General features: G+C 50.1%; 1 protein-coding gene across 1 annotated transcript in view; it reads right to left on the reverse strand.

Moving 5' to 3' along the window:
- Positions 1 to 6,223, reverse strand: part of ITM2C (integral membrane protein 2C) — a 13,616-nt gene extending 7,393 nt beyond the window's left edge. The window contains exon 1 of the mRNA XM_039855290.1: positions 6,011 to 6,223. Within this exon, the coding sequence (XP_039711224.1) occupies positions 6,011 to 6,130 (120 nt within the window). The 5' untranslated portion in view covers positions 6,131 to 6,223. The remainder of the gene's footprint in view (positions 1 to 6,010) is intronic.
- Between the last annotated feature and the right edge of the window lie 18,018 nt (positions 6,224 to 24,241).

A 24,241-nucleotide genomic window follows, 5' to 3' on the forward strand; every position in this document is an offset into this window, starting at 1 on the left:
GCACCCCCCTGCCCCCGCCCCGCCACCCTTGCCCTGCTGCAGGGGGTCCTGCCATCAAGACCAGAGGAACCAGTCTGTGAGACCACCCAGCTGGCTGGCAACGCCTCAGCACCCTGGGGCTCCCTGGGGGCAGTAACCAAGGTCACTAGCACAGGTGCCCACAGGGCCTGAGACAGCTGCCAGCGGGAGGGCATAGAAGGCGGGGGCAGGGGGTGCTGATATGGCTTTGACTTTCCAGTGGGCTCCCAAGAGCAGCACAGGACCCAGTGACCTGAGAGCCCAGCTCTGCCAGTGTCTCACAGGAACAAGTCGCCCCAGGGGCTCAGGCTGCTGTGAGTGGGTCCTAAGAATGGGTGGTTGGCCCGGAAGGCAGGCGAGGCTGACCATGCCAGCTGCGACTCCTGCCCTTCTGGAAAGACATTTAGTGGGATGAGGGTGGCTGTCGGGCCCCCCGTGTGGAGAAGGGCCGAGGCCCCAGCAGGGCCTGCGTGCATGAGGGGCGCGTGGCAACCTGCTCCTCCTCAGGTTCACACGTGAAATATGAACAGACAGGTCCTCATAGGATTTTGTCAGGATTAAAGGAGACAAAGGACTCCAATGCCCTTGGTAAAAGAGAAGGTGCCAGATAAAAATAGCAGATCTTTATCAGCCGAAACTTTTCTTTTTAGGGCCACCGCGGACAGCTGCTGAGGCTGCACGGGGGTCAGGCTTTTGCTCCTGTGTTTAGGAAAACCAGAGAAGCAACTTGTGAGAATGACAACAAAAATGTCAATAGCCTACAAATAGCCCAAGGGCCCGCTGCACGAATGAAGCACCTGGTCAAGGGAGGCCTCGCTGTGTTACGGCCACCTTTCTCCTCTGGCTGGTCAGGTGTTTCTGAGTGCCTAGGGGAGGGGCAGGGCGTGGCAGCCACAGAGGGAGGTGGATGGAGGAGGTCAGGGAGGACGGTGGAGGGAGGAGGGGGCGCTAATGTGGCTGGGAAGGACACACTCTTCAGCTGGGACCCCCAATGCTGCCCTGTGTTCCCACATTCTGTGTGCCCCACCTTTTCCTAGGTGTGTGGTGGACAAATAGCTCCCTATCCTGCCCCTACTGACACCCTCTAGTGCATACGAGGGGCCCGCACCCTGCTCCCCTCCCTACCCCACACTCCCCTAGCAAGCAAGGGCCCAACCCCCAGAAGCATCATGGCTGAGCAGCGGCTGGAAGGGAAAGCAAAACCAGAGGCTGCCGTGAAGCGGACGAGGAAACCACAGATGTCCCTGGTTCCAGAAAAAGGGCCCCACAAGGGGCGGAGGGCCCTGACTTCTGCCCCAATACTGTCACTGCTTCTGGGGCCTCACACTACGTAATCAAGACCAAGGATGAAATTCCAAAACCCTGGCGTATTTGCAGGCCCCTCGCACTTGGCACTTGCAGCCAGTCAGAGGCCTTTGGGGGAATGCAGTCAGCCTGGGCCAGGACCTGGGGCCTCATCCCTTTGGGGTCCGTGGCTGCCCAGCTCACCCGGAAAGCCAGCCTGGGCCTGCTTCTGGAAGCTCCCAAGCTGCTTCACCTGTCATGCAGCCTCCCACCTGGAGCAGTTACCGACAGCCAGGCATTTGGGGACTTCCATTTAGAAAGCAGAAAAATATTGTAAACTGTTTCCACGGCAACTGGGCTTTCTGAGCAAAGTGCCTGGCTGTGCGCTCGTGTGGGGCACGTGAGTCAGACCTACGGGGACCGGAGAGAGGCCTGGGCCTCTCTGCCTGCTGGCTACACTCAGGCCCACAATGGTGCTCATTAAATGATTTAGCAAAGCCAGGGCCAAAACAGTCAGGGGAAAGCCAGCCAGCTGGAGTGTTAACTCAGCAGACCCTCATGGTTCATGGAGAGAGAGCTCCCAGCTACCTTCCCTTGGTGACAATGTCCAAATTAACTGCAAGTGGATTAAACTACAGTTGCAGGCTGTCGGAGGAGGCTAGCAGAGAGCTGGTGATGCGCTCACTGCAGGCCAGGACTGATGGCTAGTGGGGAGGGGGCCTCACCTCACCTCCCAGCATCACGCCCCCTCCTCAGCATCTTTCCCAGGCTGCAGACCACAGAGACAAGGGCACCGGAATGTGTGTGTGTGTGTGTGGGGGGGGGAGAGCGAGAGAGAGAGAGAGAGATAGGGTGTAGGAGGCCTGGGAAAATGCTCCCTGCCCACTGGAGCACACAGAGCTGTGTTCAGATGTACAGGCGTCAGCTGGGTAAATGCCGACAGGGGGTCATGAATTCGCCATCACGGAACCCCACTGCTGTCGTGTGGCCCAGCGGCGCCCCAGGTGCAGGCAGCTCAGGGGGAACTGCGTGGGCCCCCGAGAACATTCCCGCACACCCTCTGCTCTGCGTGGCTGGTCTGGGCGGATTCTCTCGTCTATTCCGTTTGTTCCTGACTGTCAAGATAAGACTCCAGAGAAAAGCCTCGGGAGGATAAGAAAGCTGGCTGCTGGAAGAGCTTCCCTAGGGAGAGAACACGAAGGGGCTGCAGGGGGTGGGGGTGGCCGGGGCTGCGCTCTGTGATTTTACCATAAACATTTTTGGTCACTAAGACATTCATTCTCCCTGGAAGTCTGCTGACAGCTCAGCCTTGAAACGTGCAAAGATGGGCTGAGAGAAGAGAAAAGAGAAAAACAGAAAGCAGAAATGGCACTGAGGTGCGCGCCCCAACGCCACAGCTCCTCCGGGAAGGTCTGGGGCAGGCTGGGAATAGACAGCCTAAAGTCACCACACTGCCATGGGGCAGGACCTGGAGCAGAGCTGCCTTTTCACGAAGGTCCTACCATCCAGCCTGGCTTGGCCGCCTGGCCAGATCCATCCTCCTGGCCAGGGACCTCCCCCAACCACTCCAGGAGACCCAGCTCCCTCGGCTAAGGGCCTGAGGCCAGGGCACAGAAAGTGAAATCTGATTCTCAGGTATGCGGGCTGGGGAAGGGAGCCATACAGGGGCCATCAATCAAAGGCGAGAGCCAGGGAGAAAATTACAGCCGCGAAGGTGACTGTATTGTACATGTTCTCCTCCTGCAGCCCCGAGCCCAGTCCAGTCTGGACATGCCCACACCTGGCTGTGTGTGTGTGTGTGTGTGTGTGCGCACATGTGCACGAAGGCACAGGCAGGTTGTGGGGAGAGGGGAGCATGCTGAACGACTCAGGCCTGGCCGGTGGGCCTCCAAAGGGGAACAACGATGCGGCCAGAAGGTGCTACGAGGGGGTGCTTCCTGTCCAGCTCCCTTTCCAGGCTGGCATATAGCCAGCCCCCCATCCACGCAGGCTTCTCATTATCTCAGAGGCAAACACCACATGGGGAGAGTGGGCAGCTGGAAGCCCAGCTGGGCCGCCACCCCCATCCCTTCCCAGCCCACTGAGGCACTTCCCTCCAGCAGCAGGTCGGGGGACAAAATCCTCCTTGTGTTAGAGTTTCACTCGGAAGCAAGGGGAGCCTGCCGAGGGTGCTGCTGCTGCCTCACCCAGGCCCTCCGGGGCCTGCACACAGGTCGATATTTGATTTTAGCATCGAGAGGGTGGCTCACGCTGAAAGGCATTCACAAACTCCTCTGCTCACCCAGTGGTCTCCCCAGGGCTTTGAATCTTATTGTGGAGTCCAGTTCAGTAATGAAGAAGGGGTCTAGAGTCAACCCCAGCCAGAGAGGCCTTCTACCAAGTTGTCTTCTGCATCCCCGGCAGCCTCCGCAATGCCCTGTCTCTCTGTCTTGATGAAGCAGCTTCAGGGGCCTTCCGGCCGGCCTGCCTGTCCCACCTGCCCTCTCCTCCGCTGCCATAATAAATGGCTGATACTCCGTCCTGGGCTACATCTGTGAATGCTAGCATCTGTTGTGCTCACTGCCCGGGCACTGGACGTGGGAAACGTGCCCATTGGCCAGGCAAGGCCACGAGGAGCTCACTGAAGTGAACTCTCTTCTCTCAAGGCTCCAACTGCAGCAGGCAAACAGCAGAGCTCAGATGCAACATCCAAGAGCCCCCTGTGCATCACCCCAGGGCCTCAGGGGGCTATAAAAGTTTACTAACATGCACATCGGTCCTGAAGGTGCTGGGATTTTGATCTTCCTCCTGGGCCCCCATCACTCACCCTTGCCAATTAGGAGGGCAAGGGGACCCTGCTCCACTAACAAGGTTTGAGGGAGGAGGCACACTCAGCAGGCTCGAGGCCACTACAAACAGCAGCAGGAAGATGTGGATATTTCCATTTCACCCTGGGAGAGGGGGAAGGGAGGTCGCTTGATTTTGGAGCCTGAGGCTGGATGTCAGTTAAAGCCAAGGTGACGCTGGCATCTGTCATTCCGCCTGCCCAACACCATCAGCAGGCTGCTGCTGGAGAATGTGCCACTCCTGCAAAATCTGGACATTCTGCTAGAGTTTGAATTACATCCTCCTGCTGTCTGGCTGGTCCTGCCTCCTGATTCCTATAGCCCTCAGAGGCAGGGGCCTGTTTTCCAGGCCTCAGCTGGGTGCCTGGCAGTTGGGAGAAGGGGCAAGAACGCTGCCTCAGGCCCCGTCCCTGCCCCTTCCCTAGACTGAGAGGACAGGAGGAAGGAAGCTTGAAGAGCCTCTTGCAAACTTTGAAGACAGATGGCAGTCTTCAAATATGGAGTGCCCCTCCCTATCTAAACATCAGGTGAACACGGAGCAGCTCTGGTGGGGGAGGTGCATGGCAACCTCGCAAACAGGCTGTGTGGTTGCTGATGATGGGGAGCTCTCCCAGGCTCCTTGAATTCCCCACTCAGAGTCTTTGCTCAGACTATGACATTCACCTCTGAGGCTCCTTGCCAACATCCCCTCTTCCAGGGCACAGGTATTCCCCTGCAGCCCCTGTCATACCCCGGGCAAGGTCGATCTGAGCCATGAACTTGAGGAGGAACCTGGGTGCTGAGGGAGACTCCTCAGAAGCAGCATTGGGAAGGGGGAGGGAGTGGTCAAAGACTTTCCAAGTCCTGTCTCCATGGGGGGTGAGGGGCCTCGGTGCTCCCCAGATTATCGAGGGCGACGCTGCGTAGACACCTTTACCGGGACACCATAAAGCCTGGCTGGACCAGCTCTCCCTCCCATCGCTTCCCTGCCTGCCACGCGTCCTGTCCCCTCCGGGCCCTCCCTCGGTCAGACTCCGCGACGCTCAGTTTTCCACCGCGGAAATGCCTTTTCTCCCCGCTGGGGGCAGGCAGGGGGTGGGAGGACGCTGAAGGGCGGGGTGCCCCGGGGCCCACCCCCACAAAGCGCGCGGGGATGCGGGAGGACACCCTGGCAGTGGGGGAGCCTCTCCGCGGGGTGGAGGGGGCCGAGAGCCAGGAGAGGAAGGAAGAGGGGACAGGGAGGCGCAGACACAGCGGGTGGGGCGGGACCAGAGCGCCCAGCCTCGGACTCCGAACCTCGAACCCCGGACGCGCGGCCGGGCGGGTTCTGGTTACTTCCACTTCATCTTTTATCACTTTCTGGTCCACCAACTCAGGTGCAGAGTAACAGCACCTCGTTTGGGATGGAATCGACGGTCCCTCCCCCTTCACTGGGGACCCGCCCTTCACTGCAGACCGCCCCCCTCCGCCCATTCCTCTCATATTCAGGACCCACGCCCTACTTTGGGAAACAATGTCCAACCTCATCCATCCCCACCTGGAGCTCGCCTCATGCCCCTTGATTGGAACAGACGCACCCCGCCCCCGCTAACATTCCTCGAACTTCCGTCGGACCGGCCCCCCTCCCCCGATTTTGGGGCCAGGAGGCTAGGGTCCCCCCGCCTTCGGAGGAGACCTCGCACTCGGACCCACGACTCCTCCCACACGTCGGACTTAGGCATTCGGCTGCGGATTTAGGACAGGACCCAAGCCCCCTCCCCACTTTGGGATGAACGACTCATTCCAGATTCCCACCCTGGCTCCGCGCACGGCTCCGGGACCCCGATGTGCCTCTGGCAGTCCCCCGGGCCGGCGAGGCACGCCGTGGTCCCCCGCCCCCCGTCGGAGCCCCCGGCCCTTCTCACCCGAGCCGGCGTCAGCAGGATCTCAGCTGCCGGGCCGGGCGCAGCGGCCGAGGCCGACGCCTTGTCGGCCTTGTCGCCCTTGATGCCGGCCACGGCGGGCTGGAAGCTGATCTTCACCATGGCTGCAACGGGCCCGGGTCCGCCCTGCAGCCTCCGCCTGTGCAGCCGCTCTGTGCAACCACCGCTCCGCACTCGACAGGCACCGGAAGTTTGGATCCTGCTCGCTTCGCTCTCTAACCCCACCCCCAGCCCTCTCGCCCGCCCCGCCCCGCCCCCTGCCCTCCAAGTTCTGCTGCCGCGCTCAGCTCCCTGCTGTCCGGTTGCAGGTGACTTGCTGGTGGGCAGCTTAATTGGGAGGAAATGATCTTTACATATTTCACTCCTTCCTTCCTTCCTTCCTTCCATCCTCCTCCCTTTTCCATCCTTCCTCCTTCCTTTTCCTCTTCTCCCTTCCCTCCATCCATCCCATCCAATCAGTGACTTCCAAATTTTCAGCTCTCCATCTTTTTTTTCTCTCTGTCTGCATCCTAGAATATTACGTCTTTTGTAAATAGGTTATTTGCTTTCTAGACAAGTTCCCTATATGGCTCCTAGCCTCTATAATTGCTGTCCAGAAACCTGGAGCCTCCACTGAACCTGCTCGTGGCTCCTCCCTCCGGGTCCCTCCCCCAACCTTTCCTGGGACTTGGGAGGAGGCTACAAGGCCAGGCATCTAACTGCCTGCATCCTGTATCCTGCATCCATACACACCTCATTCATTCTCCGTCGTCCTTTTCCCTTCATTCTTCATTCCTGCAGAAGCTTCCTGAGGCCCCCTGAGGGAGCATGCTGAGGATGCCGGGAGTAGCTCGTGCAGGCAGCCTGCTGCCTCAGTTACTGAGTGACAGGCCCTGTCATCCATTTCTTGCCCATCCGGGAGGATTATGGTAAGTGTGGGGGGAAGATCTGCAGAGCAGCTGTCCTTAGGCTTGGTTTCCAGTTAAGACTCTGACACCTGCAAAGCATCAGGGGTATTTGTGAAGAGCAGGGACTTTGGTGTCTCTTGGCACCAAAGCCCAGGATCAAATCCCCTGGTCCAGACTAGACTGGGGACAACGCCCAGCAAACCACATACAGCCTTGCGCCAAACACCAGCTTTTGTCGTGCAAGTGGGCTGACAAGGGAAGGCGGGGGAGTCTGAGAGCTAGTCGAAGACAGTCCACCCCTCCGCTGACCTCTCCTAGCCGTTGTGTCTTGGTTGACTGCCTTGAGCCCTGGGTACCATGCCCCAGATCTGACATCTCAGCTCAGCTCTTGGATGAAACTTGTAGCCGTGAAGACAGACAGGTCCAGGAGGAAAGTCTAACTGATGTGAAGGCCACCGGCCTGGGGAACTGCGGAGATGGAAGAAGATGGTTTGGAGAAGGTGAAGAGGAATTTGGTTTAGATGAGAACCAGACAGGAAGTTGCCACCGACTCTTATTCATTAACTCCAAGAACTTCTAAGTGAATCTTGGTGTTTGGAGAAGCCAAGCTCTCAGCCCTCGCTTAGATCCCCACCCGGCGCTCCACTCAGAACATGTTTTCCAAGCGCCCCTGCACGCCAAGCTTGTGCTAAGTCCTGCGGCAGAAAACAGAAAGGCCCAAATCCCAACACAGCAACCAAAGACCTGATCACACTTCTCCTCCCATCTGCCAAATTCTTTCACGTGTGTTATTTCGCCACATTTTCATCTCAGCCCCTGTGACCTACCATGGGCCTCGTCTTAGTGATGGAAACACAGATGACTAAACCCAGGGACACAGAGCTAGAAGGGGGCAGATCCCTGGTGGGCAAGACAGGATCACCTGGCCGAAGCATCATGTCCCTGAGGTTGGGGCACATGAACCCTGCCTTCTCCGGAAGGACTTCTCTGAACTCTCTGGCTTAGGTTAAGTCACCCCACCCTGTACACCCTCAGCGCTGTGCACACCCCCGTTGTACGTCTCTACATCTTTGACCTTGGGCCCTGCACCAGCCAAGTGCCAGACCCGCATCCTATTGCAGTGATTCCTAAACTTTTTGGTCTCAGGACTTCAAAGAGATTTTGTTTATGTGGGCTGTGTCTATCAACATTAACTATATTAGAAATAAAATCCAGAAAAATTTAAAACACAAGAATACACCTATTCCATTAGCTGTCAAAGGAACGTCACCATATGTTGTGTAGCCTGTGGAAAATTCCACGGTACACTAATGAGGGAAAAAAAAAATGAAAAGCAATGACATCTTAGTATTATAGCAAAATCAGTTTCGATCTTGCAGACCCCCTGGAGGGGCCTTGGGGACTCCTGGGGATTGTGGACCACACTTTCAGAACCACTGCTCTAGTAGATGCTTAAGAATCCATATTCCATGGATTCTAAGCTACATGGTTTTTCATAGCTTAACATCTCTGAAATCATGAATTTTTTTCACGATTATAATTGGCAGGGATTTTTCTTTCTTAAAGCAACGGGTGTGTCTGACAATAGAGTCTTAGAGCTGCTGGAATGCAGTATAACCAGCCAAACGCCCAGGGGGCTCCCAGAGGCAGTGTAAAGTCCACATCACACACTGAGTTTTGTGGGTAAGAAGGGTAGCAGAGTGAACTTGGGCTTGGGGGGAGCCGCCAAGTCTCCATGGAAAAGTAGACAGGGTATGGATGGGTGACAGCGACATGAGAGGCAGATTGGGTCCGGGAAGAGTGAGCCAGGGAGGGGAGCCCTCACCCAGCACTTTGGCCACTGTGAGCCCTATAATCCTCTTTGTCCTTTCATCTCACCCAAGTGACAGAGCTCCTCCTGCCCACCTCCCTGGTTCCAGGGCCTGCTCAGGTGCTACTAAGCTGTTGGGGAAGGTGGCGCCATCACGTCCTTCGGAACCACCGTGCCAGCCCCTCTCCTGGGCCCTCGGTGCTAGGACAGTCCCACAGCTGCCCTGTATCGGATGCCCCTTGGACCTGGGCCGCAGATGAGTGCGGCTTCATTCCCACAGCCGTTCTCAAAGCGAGGACCCAGACCAGCAGCAGCAGCAGCGCCTGGAACTTGCTGGAAAGGCAAACAATCTTAGTGGGAGACTTGGAATGTTGTGCGTGTTAACAAGCCCTCGGGGGTGCTGATGCCAGCTCGTTTGAGAATTACCACTCTGGTCAGCTCCGTTCCCCCCCACCCCCCCAACAGCCTTCTCCTGCCCTCTCTCTCTCAGCAGCCGCTCTCACCTCTTCCCGGAGAATCTGGAAGCCTTCCAGTGAGAATACCCTCAGCTGGGCCGGCAGATCCACCCCCCAACTACCAGCAGCTGCCCTTCTGGCCACGGTGTTCCCTCCTGGCCCTTCAGGTTGGAGGAGGCGTCTGTCTGTCTTTGCTCCCCTCTCAGGCCCATCCCGCCTTCTCAGAGAGGATTCCACTCCCTCCATCAGCTCAGATACCTTACGGCCTCATCACCCCCCACCCCTGACCCATCACTGCCCTCTGCTCCAACCTCGCTCTCCCTTCCTTCCTAATAGCTCTGAAACATGCATGTATTAACTTTGAAAGAACACAGAACACCTTTGACCCCTCGTCCCCTCCACTTGGTACCCTATTTCTCGTTTTCTTCCTGACTAGACTAGAAAATTCAGTCTGCATTTCCTCATCCCTCCCCACAGCCATCCTAGCTGGATCTGGCAGGCTTCTATCCTCACACCCCGACCTGGGGGAAATCACAGAGCTGGTTCTCAGTCCTCATCTTACCTGAGATGCTTTTGGGGTGCTGGGGGCCACAGCTTCTCCTGTGACTCCTCCCCTTTCCCACCAACCAAGTTGAGGAGCTGGGATTGGCCCCAGCAGCAAAGTCTCCTGGAATTAACCCCTACCACATTTCATTGCAAAACTAAAGCCCCAGGTGTGAACTTTCACAGGTGTTTATCTCTTTCTTCAAACTGAGTAGCTGAGTGCTGTCCTTAAAAGATATCTCGTATATTACAATGTAAAACGCCGATTATTCCACAAGTTATAATTACACCTGGGACAGTCAGGGGAGTGGCTTGCTGGAAGGTCTCAGATAAGGATCTAGCCAACACCCTCAGACTTCTATTGGCTCCCCAGAACTTATCCTCATCTTACAACTGAAAATTTGTACCCTTCGACCAACCTCTTGCTTCTGCCATGCCCCAGCCTGTGGTAACCACCGTTCCCTTCTCTGGTTCTATGAGTTCGACTATTTTAGATTGCACGTATAAATGAGATCGTGCAGGATTCGTCTTTGTCTGGCTTATTTCTCTTAGCATGATGTCCTCAGGTTCATCCACGTTGTCACACAGGGCAGGATTTTGTTCTTTTTATGGCTGAATAATATCGCATTGTATATACCACATATTTTTTATCCATTCATTCATTAATGGACACTTAGATTGTTTCCATGTCTTGGTTATTGTGAATAATGCTGCAGTGAATATGGGGGTGCAGATATTCTTCCAAAATACCGATTTCATTTCCTTTGGATATATACCCAGTAGCGGAATTGCTGGAACACATGGTAGTTCTGTTTTTAATTTTGGGGGGAGCCTACATACTGTTTTCCATAATGGCTGTCTGGACCTGATAAGTGTATTAAAGAGATAGTCTTTCTGAAAAAGTCAGTAGAAAGAGACAAATCCCTGGAAAATATAATTAATAAACAAGAGAGAAAATACAAATACAATGAGAAAGAAGATATAACTATAAAGTATCACAAATTATAATGCATTTTACATAAGCCATACCTAATAACTATAAACATTCTGAAGTGGATTATTTTATGGAGAAGTAGAAATGGCCAAAATGGACTCAAATAGGAGCAGAAAATCCTAATGCCCTATAATTAAGAAAACTACTGAAAAAAGTTCTCAAGCATTTGTCTCAAAAAATGGCTCTGAGCAGCCAGACCACTTAACTGAATAGTTCTTTTAAACTAAAGGAACAGCTAGTTCTATGGGTGTTTCAATTAATTTTAGGCACGGATTATATATTCTGACACAAAAATATGACAAATAAAAGTGAAAAACATAATTTTAGTTATGAATAGAGATACAAAAATTCAATAGTACATTAGAACAGAGATGTGTTATCAAGTAGAACTTCTAAGACTAAAGACATAGATTTCATGTTTGAAAATCTATTTGGGGAGAAATTGCTTTGTAAAATAATGCTTAAAAGTAATAGCTATTCAAACTCGAAAAGCATAGAAAAGCACGAAGAAAATAAAACAACTATTATGAGAAAATCCACAACAACCACTGTTAAGACTTCGTTATTTTTTCTCCAATAATTTTAATCTCCCTCTATATGAGAGTGTGTGTGCGTGTGCTGTTTTTATATGAAACTGGAACAACATTGTGTATGTGTGTGTGTGTGTGTGTGTGTGTGTGTGTGTGTGTGTGTCTGTTCTCAACTGACAAATGTTTGTCACAACTTGGGGGAGGGGGTGAGTACTACTGACCTCTACAGTGTACTACTATGTCCTACAGTGCATGGGACAGCCCTACGACAAAGAATTACCCAGTCCAAAATGTCAAGAGAGTCAAGGTTGAGAAACCCTGATTAATATCCTGCTTTTTTTTCTCTCGTGGTAGGCAGGCAGAATGCCATCCCCACCCCCCACGCCTTTATCTCTGGAACCTGTGAATTTGTTACCTTACATGGTGAAAGGAACTTGGCAGAAGTAATTAACATTCTGAATCTTAAAATAGGAAGATTGTTCTGGATTATCTGCGTGGTCCCGACTTAATCACATGAACCCTTAAAAGCAGAGAGCTTTCTCTAGCTAGAGTGAGAAAGATGTTGGCAGAAGGAGGATTTACAGATTTGAAGCATGGGAAGGGCTGGAAGTGGTGTTGCTGGTTTGAAGATGGGGGAGGGGCAATGTGCTGAGGAAGGCAGGTTCTTTGAAACTGAGAGAGGCTCCTAGCTGACTGCAAGAAAACGAGGACCTCAGCCCTACCAACCACACAGACCCGAAATCCGCCAACAACCTGAAGGCGCCTGGATCACCTTCCTCTAGCCCTCAGAGCCTCCAGGTGAGGAGTGCAAGCTGGCCGGCCCCTTGCTTTTGACCTTGTGAGACCAGGAGCAGAGGAAACGGCAGAGCCCACCTGTACCGTTTACCTACAGAACTCAGAGATAAGGAATTTATATTGCCACTAAACTTATACGAAAATCTTACAGCAGCAATATAAAACAAATACGCTTGGCATAATTAAAATGTTTCTCATATTCATGAACATCTTTGTCACCTTCTTTGTTTCACACCCTGCGCTGAAACTATCAAGTTCCCTGGGCTCTGTCTCCAAAGTCTATCCAGACTGGACCGCTTTTCCCTACTTTGGTCCACGCCATCTTCTCACCCGGATCATAAATCTCACTTGGTCTCTTACCTGCACCTTCGCAGGGTCTCCTGCATCTCCGCCAAGTCTGTTCTTCCTGCAGCCGCCAGATGGCGCACTTAAAGACGTCAATCAGACCATGCCCTGCCTCTGCCTAAAACTCGGACTTCCCAGTTCATTAAACATAAACCCCACAGCCCTGGCCAGGGGTCTCCAGACCCTACTCCGTCAGGCCCTGACGGGGTCCTTTCCTAATTTTTCTATTCATGTATTTATCTTCAAAAACAAAACCAAAGACAAACAACAACAAAAAAAGCAGAAGACCCTCTGTACATTAAGAATATGAGCTCTATCCATCAGAATGTACTGGTATTTTTCCATTTTGACACGGGCCTTTTTATTGTGTTCATGGACTGTTTCGATGCCTAAATCCCTCAAATTCTCTGTTATGATTCCTTCCTTGCCTGTACACTTAGACTCTCTCCTCTCTAAACTTATATATTCACCAATATTTTCTCCTGGCATTGTTATAGACGTAGAGGACATCAAAATCATTATATTTTTCTTTAAAAATTCCTGATAATCATAATGCATTAGCTTCTCAAGACAAATTCTAGAATGATTTTTTTTTTTCATTTGCCTGCAAAAATCGATTGCGATTTTTATTAGATTTGCTTTAATTTGGGGGAGAGTCAACGTTTCCGACCAGGAATATGGTTTGTCCCTCCGCTTACTTTAAGCTTCCCGGTTTCCAGCCAAGTTTTGTGCCTTCTATTACGTAGGTCATAAAGTTGATCCCTCTAAGTTCCATATTTGTAGTCACTGTTGTGAAGGGAGTATTTTTGCGGCCAACCTTCTTCTTGGGGACACCATCAGGGGTCCATCCCCACTACCTGTGGTGGGGAAACCTGTAGAGAGCATGAGGCACCTTTAGGGACCGAGAACTTGGAGGCAGTGGGCCCTGGGAGGACCTTTCCTGCCTCTCGGGGACACGTGGTGGCCACGCTCGGGGTTCGCCAGCCTGCCGGGGCGATGTGGTGGCGCCCTCTGCCAATTTCACTTCCGCCTGAATATCACCTCCCTCGGTATTCCTTCTGCTCGATGTCTGAGTCACCACCTCCCGAGGAGGGAGAAAAATGACTTTAGATTCGGCAAAATACAGTTTGGAAGATGAATATGAAAAAAGTCACTCCGAAGGCAAATTGACTCTTAAAAATGTAGGAGCTACTTATTCATTCATTCAGCACCTGCCGATGGAGGGTATCTTACCCGCTGGGCTGTGGGGGCTCAGAGGTGAACCGAGACAGACAGCATCTCCTGTTTCCTTGCATCTTGTATTCTAGTGAAAGGAGACAAAAACCAATCAAGTAAATAAATGTGGCCATTTCCAAGAGTGTTAAGCTCTTCAAAGAAAATAACACAGGAGTAGAGAGGCGTGGGGGCGGTCAGCAGTGGCCAGGGGTCAGGGTGGGCTTCTCTGAGGAGGTGTCCTTGAAGTGGAGAGCAGAATGAGACACCCAAGGTGTGATGACGGGTATGCTAAAGACCGTCCCTTCTTGTCAAATCCACAGTCGGCATTTTTTATAGAAGCGGAAATTCAGCCAGGGACAAAGTGGAGTATGTGTCCTTGCTGCCTTGTCCGTCCTTTCATGCTTGTATTTCATGGTGCAGTTACGTTTCACCCACAGGACAAGGGTGAAGTGCCTCTTTGTCCACATGGAGGAGCGGGGTGCACAGGCTCAGCAAGTAGTACTTGTTTGGGGAAGATGGATGTCAAAGGCTTGGCCTGCGCGTGGGAGCCATGTCTCTAAGACCCTGAGCTGTCTTTTGGCCTGTGCTGAAGGACGTTTTTATTCTGCTGTAATTATTGTGGTCAACACAGAAGAGAGAGTCTAGGAATTAATAACACATCGTGTTATGGGCTACGCCGTGCCCCCTTCCCAGTCGTACGCTGAAGGCCTACCCGCCTCCCAACCCCAGTACCTCAGAATGTGACTGCAGGTGGAGCTAGGGTCTTTATAGAGCTGATTACGTTAAAATGAAGCCATTAGGGTGGGGGCCCTAACCCGACGTGACTGGCGTGTTTATGAGAAGAGATGAGGACGCAGACACACAGAGAGAGAAGACCAGATGAAGGACACAGGGCGAAGACACCATCTGCAAGCCAAGGAGAGAGGTCTCGGGAGACACCAACCCTGCTGACTTGACCTTGAACCTCCAGCCTCCAGAATCATGAGAAATTAAGTTTCCGTGTAAGTGAGCGGGTCTGCGATACTCGTCATGGCAGCCCCAGCCAACGAACGCTTAGATGACCGCTGTCTTTAGAACGAAATGTAAAACAATCAGCATCATGGCGGGAGTCCATACCTTAGTGGAGGAAATATGGGTAAACACGGGTTTAGAAGGTTGAGGAGCCCCGAGATTGTCCCGCGGTGAAACCTGCAGAGGCTGGGGCGTAACTAGTCACGTTACACACGGTGCAAGGAAAGAGTCAAAGCCAAGGACACGCGGTGTTAGGAGCAAGCCAGACGGCGGAGGTGGCCCTAGCCAGTCGGGGCGAAGCCCTCGGGTTTTCTATCATCAGTGGACAGCGTCCCTCGTGTGGTCCCCCCGCCCTGTCGGATGCTCGCTAAGCAGCCTTCTAGTTTCTAATTCAGCTTTCCAAGTCCCCTGGCCTGGGAAAGAGGTGTCCCCATCCACTCCCAGGCTTTATTTACTGGGCACCTACTTTGCGTCAGGCACCGGAGACGCACGGTGAGGGTTGACAGGGCCCGTTTTCAAGAGGCTTCGTGTTCTGGAATTTGGGGAGAAGTGGGTGGGCTCAAGAGCTCTTTGGCAGTCGTCAAAAGAACCTGGAGAGGGCTCGGATGCGTGGGGAGGTGGGCGGGGAAGGGTGACTCCATGGTTTGGGGCCTAAGGAATAGGTGGGTGCTGGTGGAATGATAAGCCTCCAGGGAGCAGAGTCAAGAGTTTTCTGAGGCAGATGGGATTTGAGATGCCCTTCAAGATCCAGGAGGCAACAAGTAGCAGTTTGATAGGTGAGTTCTGGGAGGGGGTTGGGCTGGAGATATAAATTTGGGATACGGCAGTTTACACGTGGGATTTAAAGTCATGGGACTGGATGAGGTCACCTAGGACCATCCCTTGGTTGGAGACGCCAAGGCCCAGGAAGAATTTTGATGTTAGGTTTTCATTTTCATTTAAAAATACTTTTTATTTCCTTTGTGATTTCTTCTTTGGCACATGGATTATTGTGAAAAACGTTCTTTAATTTCCAAGTATTTGGAGATTTGAGAGATATCTTTCTGTGATTGATTTCTAATTTGTTTCTGTTGTGTTCAGAGAACATACTGCAAATAATTTCAATCCTCCTTTTAAATTTGTTGAGACTCGCTTTTAAATTAGTCGACCTCGACGAACATTCCATGTGCACTTGAAAACATGAGTCTTTTTCAGTTTGGCGTTTGAAGTTTTATAATTATCAGTTATAGCAAGTTGATTGATAACATTGTTCAAATCTCTTATATCCTCACTGACTTTTAAAAAAATTTTAGAATGGTTTTAGATTTACAGAAAAATTACAAATATAATACAGAGTTTCCTGATGTCCCACACCCAATTCCCCTTATCAATAATGTCTTGCATTTGGATGGTATTTTATCATAATTAGTGAATCAATATTGATACTTTCTTATGAACTAAAGTTCATACTTTATTCAGATTTCCTTACTTAATGAGAATCAGTTTTTAGTCAATGAGCTTATTCTGTTCCAGGACTTCACCTGGGATCCCACATGACATTTAGTTGTCACATTTCCTTAGCTTCCACTCGACTGTGACAGTTTCTCAAACTTCCTTTGTTTTGATAACCCTGACGGTTTTAAGATATTTTGTAAACTATCCCTCTGAGGGGATTTGTCTGATGTTTTTGTCATGATTAGATTGGGGTTATGAGATCTGGGGAGAAAGAGCAGAGAGGTAAAATCTCATTTTATGTCAAATATTACCAACATGACTTATCCCTGTTGATGTTGACCTTGATCATCCGGCTGAGATAATATTTATCAATTTAACTGGCAACCCTCTCTAGCGGTTCTCTTGGCCTCTGCCAAGTGTCCATTTGGAACATCAGGGATATAAAGAGTAAATACTCTCCAAAATATTAAAATTCTTCCACAATAATTTTTGTTTGATGTATGAATGTTCTTAAGTTATCAAGGTTTCTTTCAGCCAACAGAGCTCTCAGCCCATTATCACGAGCTTTTTCTCTCATGAGAAATAAGCTGGCTTCCGTTACAGCCTATGATTCTTTTGGATTTTTCTGATGGCATTTTGGCTTGTGCTCTATGGGTGTCCAGCACGGCCGATCTCGCCATCTGCCTTGGCAAGCTTCTCTCTCAGCGTTAAAGGGCACGTTCTCTCCAGATTGGATATGTGGTGAACATTCATTTATTTTTCTTGCTGTTTTTCAGGAAGGACTTGAAATTTCTGTTGGTGCCATTGTCTCACACTTTTTTTTTTTTAACTGTGAGATTTCTCAGTCCTTGAGAAGGCTGCTTTGAAATATGAGGGGTGTGTTAATTGTATCTTCTTCAGCTACTAATTTCTAGTATTTTGATATGGAGATTTCTTTTAAGATGTTTAAAACAACCCTTTAATTAGTGAGTATTGTGTTCAGTTCTCTTCCAAAAGTCCTTCTGATTCGTTCTCTAGAATTCTTCATTTTGGTGCCTTCATTTACATTGATTCCAAACTCCCAAACTCCCAGGAGAAGCCAGCCAACTAATTCCTCCTTAGCAAATTGTGGCCTACTGAGGGAAACTGATCTGAGGCTAGGTTTCTAACATTTCATTTGTTTGTTACGTCCTCTTCTCCCTTTCTTATATTTATTATTTCTTCTCATTGAAAGCGGCTCCACTCATCCTAAGAGTGGTTTGTGGGGTCCCAAGGCATCTTTCAGTCCCATCTCAAACTATTTCTTCTTCTGATGTATTTGGGAGGCTCTGGTTGAGAATTGCCAGAGGCTGCAGGCGTGTTTCGATTCATTTTCTAAAATGTGGTTGTTTTTTGTAACACTAGCCATCGGCACAACTTGTTCTGAATGTTTAGATTTCTCTTCGCGATGTCCTTTTCTAAAAGCCTCTATTTTAAGCCCGAGTAAAGAGTTGGTGGTTTCCAGCTCTTTTTAATGGTTTCTAGTTTTTTTTTTCTTTTTTAAGATTGAATTTTTTTGAGCAGTTTTAGATTCACAGCAAAATTGAGGGGAAGGTACAGAGATTTCCTATGTGTCCCCCCACCCCTACACATGCACAGGCGTCTGCACTATCAACATCCCCCACCAGGGGGCACATTTGTTGCAGTTGATGGACCTACGCTGACACATCACGATGACCCAAAGTCCATAGTTCACATTAAGGGTCACTCCTAGTGTACCTTCTCTGGGTTTGGACAAATGTTAAATGACATGTATCCATCATTATAGTATCATATGGAGTAGCTTCACTGCCCTACAGGTCCTGGCCATTCTAATAGGTGTGTAGTGGTGTCATATTGCTGGTTTAATTTGCATTTCTCTGAAGACGTATGATGCGAGGCATATCTTTACATGCTTATCTGCCATTGAATATCTTCTTTGGTGAGGTGGCTGTTAAGGTCTTTGGTGCATTTTTCTTAGCCAAGTTGTTTGCTTTCTTATTGTTGAGTTTTAAGAGTTCTTTGCATATTTCGGATAACAGTAGTTTATCAAATGTGTCTCTTGCAAATATCTTTTACATTCGTCCACGTCGTGGCACGTATCAGTAGCTCTTTCTTTTTAATGCCGAATAGCATTCCACTGTAAGGATCTAACACATCTCTTAACACATTCGTTGTTGGGCGCTTGGATCGTTCAGAGGTTTTCTTACCGTGAAGAACACTCCTACGAACATTCAGGTCCATGGCTTGGGTGGGCATAAGTTTTCAGTTTTCCTCAGGAGATTTTTGGGAGTGGAATTGCTGGGTCATATGGTAAGTTTATGTTAACTGTTTGCATGATTTATCTTTCTCAATACTTTTACTTCCGATCTATTTGTGTCTTTGAACCTGAGACAAGTCTCCTCTAGACAGAATCTAGCAGTATCGCACTTCCACCCAGTTAGACAACACCTGCCTTTTGACGGAGGTGCGTAGACCATTCGCATTGAATGTAACCGTTGATACGTTTGGATTTATGTTTGCCGTTTTACTATTTGTTTTCTGTATGTATCTTGTCCTTTCATTCCTCTGTCCGCATTATTGCCTTCTTTTATGTGAAATATATTTAGTATACCCATTTAATTATTTTGTTAATTTTAAAATGACATTTAAAGCTTTTTTTCTTAGGGGTAGCTTTAGGTGTTGCAATATGCCTCTTATCACAATTTACCTCAGATTGATACTAACTCCGTTCTGATGAAACATAGAAATTTTGCTCCGATATAGCTCAATTCCATCTCCTTTGTGTTATTATTGTCATAAATAGTAAACCTGTATATCTATCATTTGTCTAGCTATATAATTATCAATTATCTGTCTATCATCATCTATCTACCTATCTCTTGTTATAAACATGATCCTGCAGTGTTTTTGCTTTATACAAATGTCTTTTCGAAGTTAAGAGAAGAAATAACAGAAAAATATGTATAATCTAAACCTAAATATTTACCATTTCTTGTACTCTTTACTTCTTCCTGTGGGTTTAAGTTAGCATCTGGAGTCATTTGCTTTCATCCTACAAGACTTTCTCTAGTATTTCTTTGATGGCGGGTTTGCTAGCCATATAAAGTCTCCTAATCTTCATTTATCTGAAAATGTCTTGATTTCATCTTCATTTTTGGACCGTTTTGCTGGATATACAATTATTGGTGGGCAGTTTTTTCTTTAATGCTCCGAATGTCATCCCACTGCCTCTGGCTTCCGTCAGAGAGGTCAGCCATTCATTGTATCATTCCCCTTACTGATGAGTTGTTTTTCTCTTGCTGCTTTCAACATTTTCTCTTTGTGGTTTCCACATAGTTGGGGCCCTCCTGCGTGGATCTCTCGGTATTTATCTTCCTCGGTGTTCGCTGAGTTTCTTGGACGTGCAGAAGAACGTCGTACATGCAATCATGTCAACTGTTCCTTTCCTCCATCTGGTGCCTGGTGATCATCAGAACAGGGCGAGCTTTGGCTGGGCTGCGGTTTCCGTTCAACGATGTTCTCTGTGCTTAGCCAGACGCCCGTTCTCCCGAACCACTGCCTTTTCTGGTCTTAACGTTTGAACTGGGAGCCAGTTGGCTTCAGTTTCGCACACTTCCAGAGCTCCTCTGGATTCAACCCCGGCAGAGCCCTAGCATCTAATCAAGAGTGTGTGGGATCATGCAGTTTCTTTGTACTTAGCATCCTCTGCACTACGGCTGTTTTCTTGGCCAAACTCAGAGGAGGGAATTTCTGGGCCAGTTGATCTGCTCTTGTGTTTGGAGCTCTTCCAGACTCCAGGCTATTCCAGGAAGCTACTCTGTTTTCCAAGATCTGGCCCATTTCTTCTGTCTCTTGCAAAATCTATCCGTGGCAGGATTGCCTTTACCCAGCCCAGGTGTCGCCTGCAGGTTATGAAAGCTGCCTCGCCACCTCATTCACCTACGAAAGCTTCAGCCCTCTCAGAAATTAAGCTCATCAAGGCTTCCTTGTGTCCATCTGCTGCGTGCTCAGTGTTGCTACAAGTTGCACAGTGAATTGGAGAGGGACACGTTGGAGCTATCAGATGTCCCCACCTCTCTCTGGGACACCATCCTCAGCCAGCAGTTTGCTCTTGCAGAAGCACCTCCCATAATTCCCCGGGCTCACTGAGGGCCCTCAGCTGTTGGCGTCCCCTCTGTGCTGGCACCCAAACAGGCCACTGTGGGATGAAGAAGAGTCAGATCTGCAGGGATCACCACAGAGACTGGAAGATCCTGCACTCCCGTCTCAAGCCTCCTCTCCCTGCATTTAGTGCGGGAGAGAGATTACTGCCACCGCGTCGGCCGCCGAAGCTTTCACCAGCCAGATCCAAAGCAGCGGCTTACGAATGTCCTCCTCGCATGACCAGCCCCTCTGAGCAGCGACAGGCCATATGGTCAAGGCACTCTTGGATGTTCTGATTGCTGGGTGGGCACCCGCCCACCCGCGACTGCCTGTCGCGCCATCTTTGAGGGGTTCGCAGACGGCTGCAGTGCAAATCTACTAGTTGCCGTTCTAGGCTCGGCTTCAAGACCCAGGGAATCTCAAGTTCCCAGAGCGGGGTGGGCAGCTGCCTCCGTCAGCAAGTCTGAGCACCTGACCCCTCCTGTGGGAGCGGAAGCTACCAGATGATTTGGGTTTTGTTCGTTCATTTGATCACCGAGAGGCAGCCTTGATGTTTTTTTGTGGGCACTAAAGTAGAGGTGCCCTTTCCCCAGGACGCTTTACTGCCATCTGCTGGAAACTGTCAAATTAAATAGACAAACCTGGAAATGATATGAATGTGAATGATATGTGATATGAATGTGAATGAATGTGAATGTGAATGCCTCCTGGAAGTGCAGTGTGGTCGCCCTGCTGTAGCTCTCAGCTAAATAAGGGCTGAGGCCATAAAGACGGGTGATACTGGTCCCTGGTCTTGAGAAGCTCATGGTCTGGTGGGGACAGGGACAGACACATAAACAGATAAATGTGATGCAGTGGGTGGGGGATGAGCAACAAGCCGTGGGAGCCAGCATCATTCTCCAGCCCAGGCCAGATCCACGCCTGCTCTGCATGGCTACGGAGACCCACCTCTGGGTGCTGGGTCCAGGCCTGATTCAGCCCTCCGGCCCCCTAGGCTGGGCCACACCACAGCCCAGGCCTCCAGGCCTCTCTGGCGGCATGGCCATCACAGGTGGACTCGGTGAGCTCTCTGAGACCTGGCATCCCAGCCACACCCTGGGTCCACTGCCTGCCCTCCTCCTGGAGAGGCCCGTTCACCTCAAACCCGAACACTTGCCTGGTGCTGCAACTCCCTACTCGTTTGCACGGCCAGTCCTCAGCCCGCAGCTGGTTCTGAAGGCAGCCGCAGAAGCTGGATAACTTGCAGCTGATTCTTAGCACCTGCAGCTGGTGTCTCCTGCTCCTTCCTTCCCCTCCAATGTGGTCCTCGGGCAGCAGTACCTGGGAGCTCGTCAGGAAAAACAAAATCTCAGGCCCCACCCAGATCCATTGGCTCAGAATCAGCTTTTATCAAGACTCCAGGTGAGCGGTTAACTGTTTGAGAAGTGTTGCTGAGCCTCGTTGTAGGGCCCCAGGGCCCTGTGCAGGTAAAACACTCAGGTGCTAACCTGTGAAGAAGACGTCAAACAATCTCTCCTCCTGGGTGTTTGGTGTAAACAGTCGATCAGAGTAGGTGGGATTCTGAGACCCCCTTTGCCACTGCTCACTGGGTCTTGATTACTGGCTCTTGACAGTTTTGGAGGAAGGCAGGCACTTCGAAGAGAGTGCAGTGTTGGATCAAAAAAAAGAGAGATGCTACCTGCTGGCTCTGCTCCCTACTGCTGTGTGGCCTTGGCCGAGTGGCTTAACCTTTCTGGGCTTCTGTTCCTCACCTGTGAACTCAAGGTAACAGAGGGCCTCTCCACCTGAGTGTCTGCGGATTAAGTGAATCAGCCCTTGTAAAGCACTTGGTGATCACTCAGTCAGTATTCATGAGGATCCTCGGCAGTTACCCAAGAACCTTGAAAAAAGCGAGGATCTGTTGATGTGGGAGCTTCAGGAAGGCTTAGATGGAGGTTAGCAAACATTGACCTCCCAATTACTGCAAAACATGAATTTAATCAATACTTATTTCATATTGCACCATCAGACTGAATTTCTAAGTGTTTCCTAAGAAAGAGTTTTCTTATAATTTTAGAAGGCCTGTTGTAATTGTTCCAAGGACATTCGACTTGCAACCTTGAGACTAAAGAGTTTCAAGGCTAAGGAGTATGTGCTGTCGGTTGGTTGGGAGAAGGTGGGAGGCCAGGCGAGGGATCGAGGATGATTGTTGACGAGGCACCAGAGCCCTGAGCTTGGGGCAGGTGGCTCTACATGAGTTCCGGTTTGGACCCGATACCTCTGGGACTGCTGGCCATCCACGTGCAGCGGTCACAGGCAGTTGGAGAGTGAATCCTGGAGAAGGTGCTGGATGTGCTGCTCAGAGGACCCCTCGCACCCTGGAAATCTTTCGCCTCGCGTTTAGCAACACGTGCTGGGCGTACATCTGCCCCCTCCCCTCCAAACGTTTTTCGGATCACTTATTTTGTTCACGCCTTTTTATTATAAAACATTTCAAGCATACAGAAAGTTGAAAGAATTGTATGGGGGAACATGATATAAAAAAGAAGAGACAAATTTCTTATGCAGAAAAATTCCAAATGATGCCGGTACTCACTCCCAAGGAGGTGGAGCCTGCCCCCCATCCTGGAGTGTGGGCTGCACAGGGCAACTCCCTCTGGAGAGGCAGGATTGCAGGAGTGGCCAGGTGGCAGCAGTACCTGGGCCAGGTGACTGCGGCCAGCGCCTACAGGGGTGAGTCATGGTAATGATGAGCACCCTGGATGTGAGGCGATGGGGTTGGCACTTGACCTTCCCCAAGCCCACAGTCTGGTTCTAACCGTGAGAAAAGCAGCGGACACATCCCAGCGCAGGAGACTCTGAGAAATGCCTGACCAGTCCTCCTCAAACTGGTATGAAAAACGAGGAAAGTTTGAGAGACTGCACCGCCAGACGAGCTAAGGAGACGTGATGACTACATGTCAGGTGGGGGCCTGGCACAGAAAAAGGACGTTAAGGAAGTGCTCAGGAAATCTGAAGAAAGTCTAGGTTTTAGTTAATAACAGCTCATCAGTATGAGTCCACTGATCGTGACGAATGTGCCAAACTAAGATGTTAATAATAGGAAAACGCAGGCATGATTTATGGGGTTTCTCTGTACTATCTTTATAATTTTTTTTCTGTAAATTTAAAAGTTTTCTAAAGAAATAAAGTTTCTTAAAGAACAACCACATACCACCACCTAAAAGTCTATGCAGCATGCTTTACTGTCTTTAACACACAGCTTGGTCACACGTCTGTCTCAAACTGTCTCTGTTTTTCACCTCTTTTGACTATCCACTTCTTTTTTGCTCAAAACGACACTCAGGAAGCCGGGGGAGCCTGGCACACAACACCCACGGGGACTCAGGTCCTTTCATATGTGTCACGCTAGATGTGCTCTAGGAATCCCCCCCTCCCAGGCTCAGCAGCTGCTAGAAACAAAGAGCTCTATTGCCACCCAGTGGAAGATTTAATTAAAGCCTTGGGTGCAGGAGAAGCTGGAGGCCTCGCAGGCAGAGCCCCTCCGGCTGGGGGCGGCTCTGAGCCCAGGCTGCACCGGACCCCAGCTCCTTCTCCACGGACCCCCCACCCCAGTTCTCATCTAGACCTGGACATTTCCTAACTCCACCCCATTCCCAACTGTGCACTCATTTTGCAGGGTTATACTACACTTTAAAAAAAATTTATTTATTTAAATTAGTTTCGAGTAGACAGTACCTCGATTAGACATCTATATAGTTTATGAAATGATCCCCCCAGTTGCTCCCTCCCTCCCCTGGCCCTCCACCTAACCATCACATTCCTGCTGACTGTGTTCCCTCTGCCATGCTCCCCATCGTTTTTGCCTTCGTAAGCTACTATGTTTACATAATGTACTTCTTCTTACGGCTTTGCTTACCCCCAACCTTTTTTTTTTTTTGTCTGTTGTTACAAAAGTGTCCACTATATTTGTCTGTTTTTGATTAGTTTTTGTTCCTTAGATTCTGCATATAAGTGAAATCTCATGGTATTTATGTTTCTCTGTCTGACTCATTTCACTTAGCATAATAAT

This window comes from Pteropus medius, unplaced genomic scaffold, assembly GCF_902729225.1.
Source record: "Pteropus medius unplaced genomic scaffold, Ma_sr-lr_union100, whole genome shotgun sequence".
Taxonomy (NCBI): Eukaryota; Metazoa; Chordata; class Mammalia; order Chiroptera; family Pteropodidae; genus Pteropus; species Pteropus medius.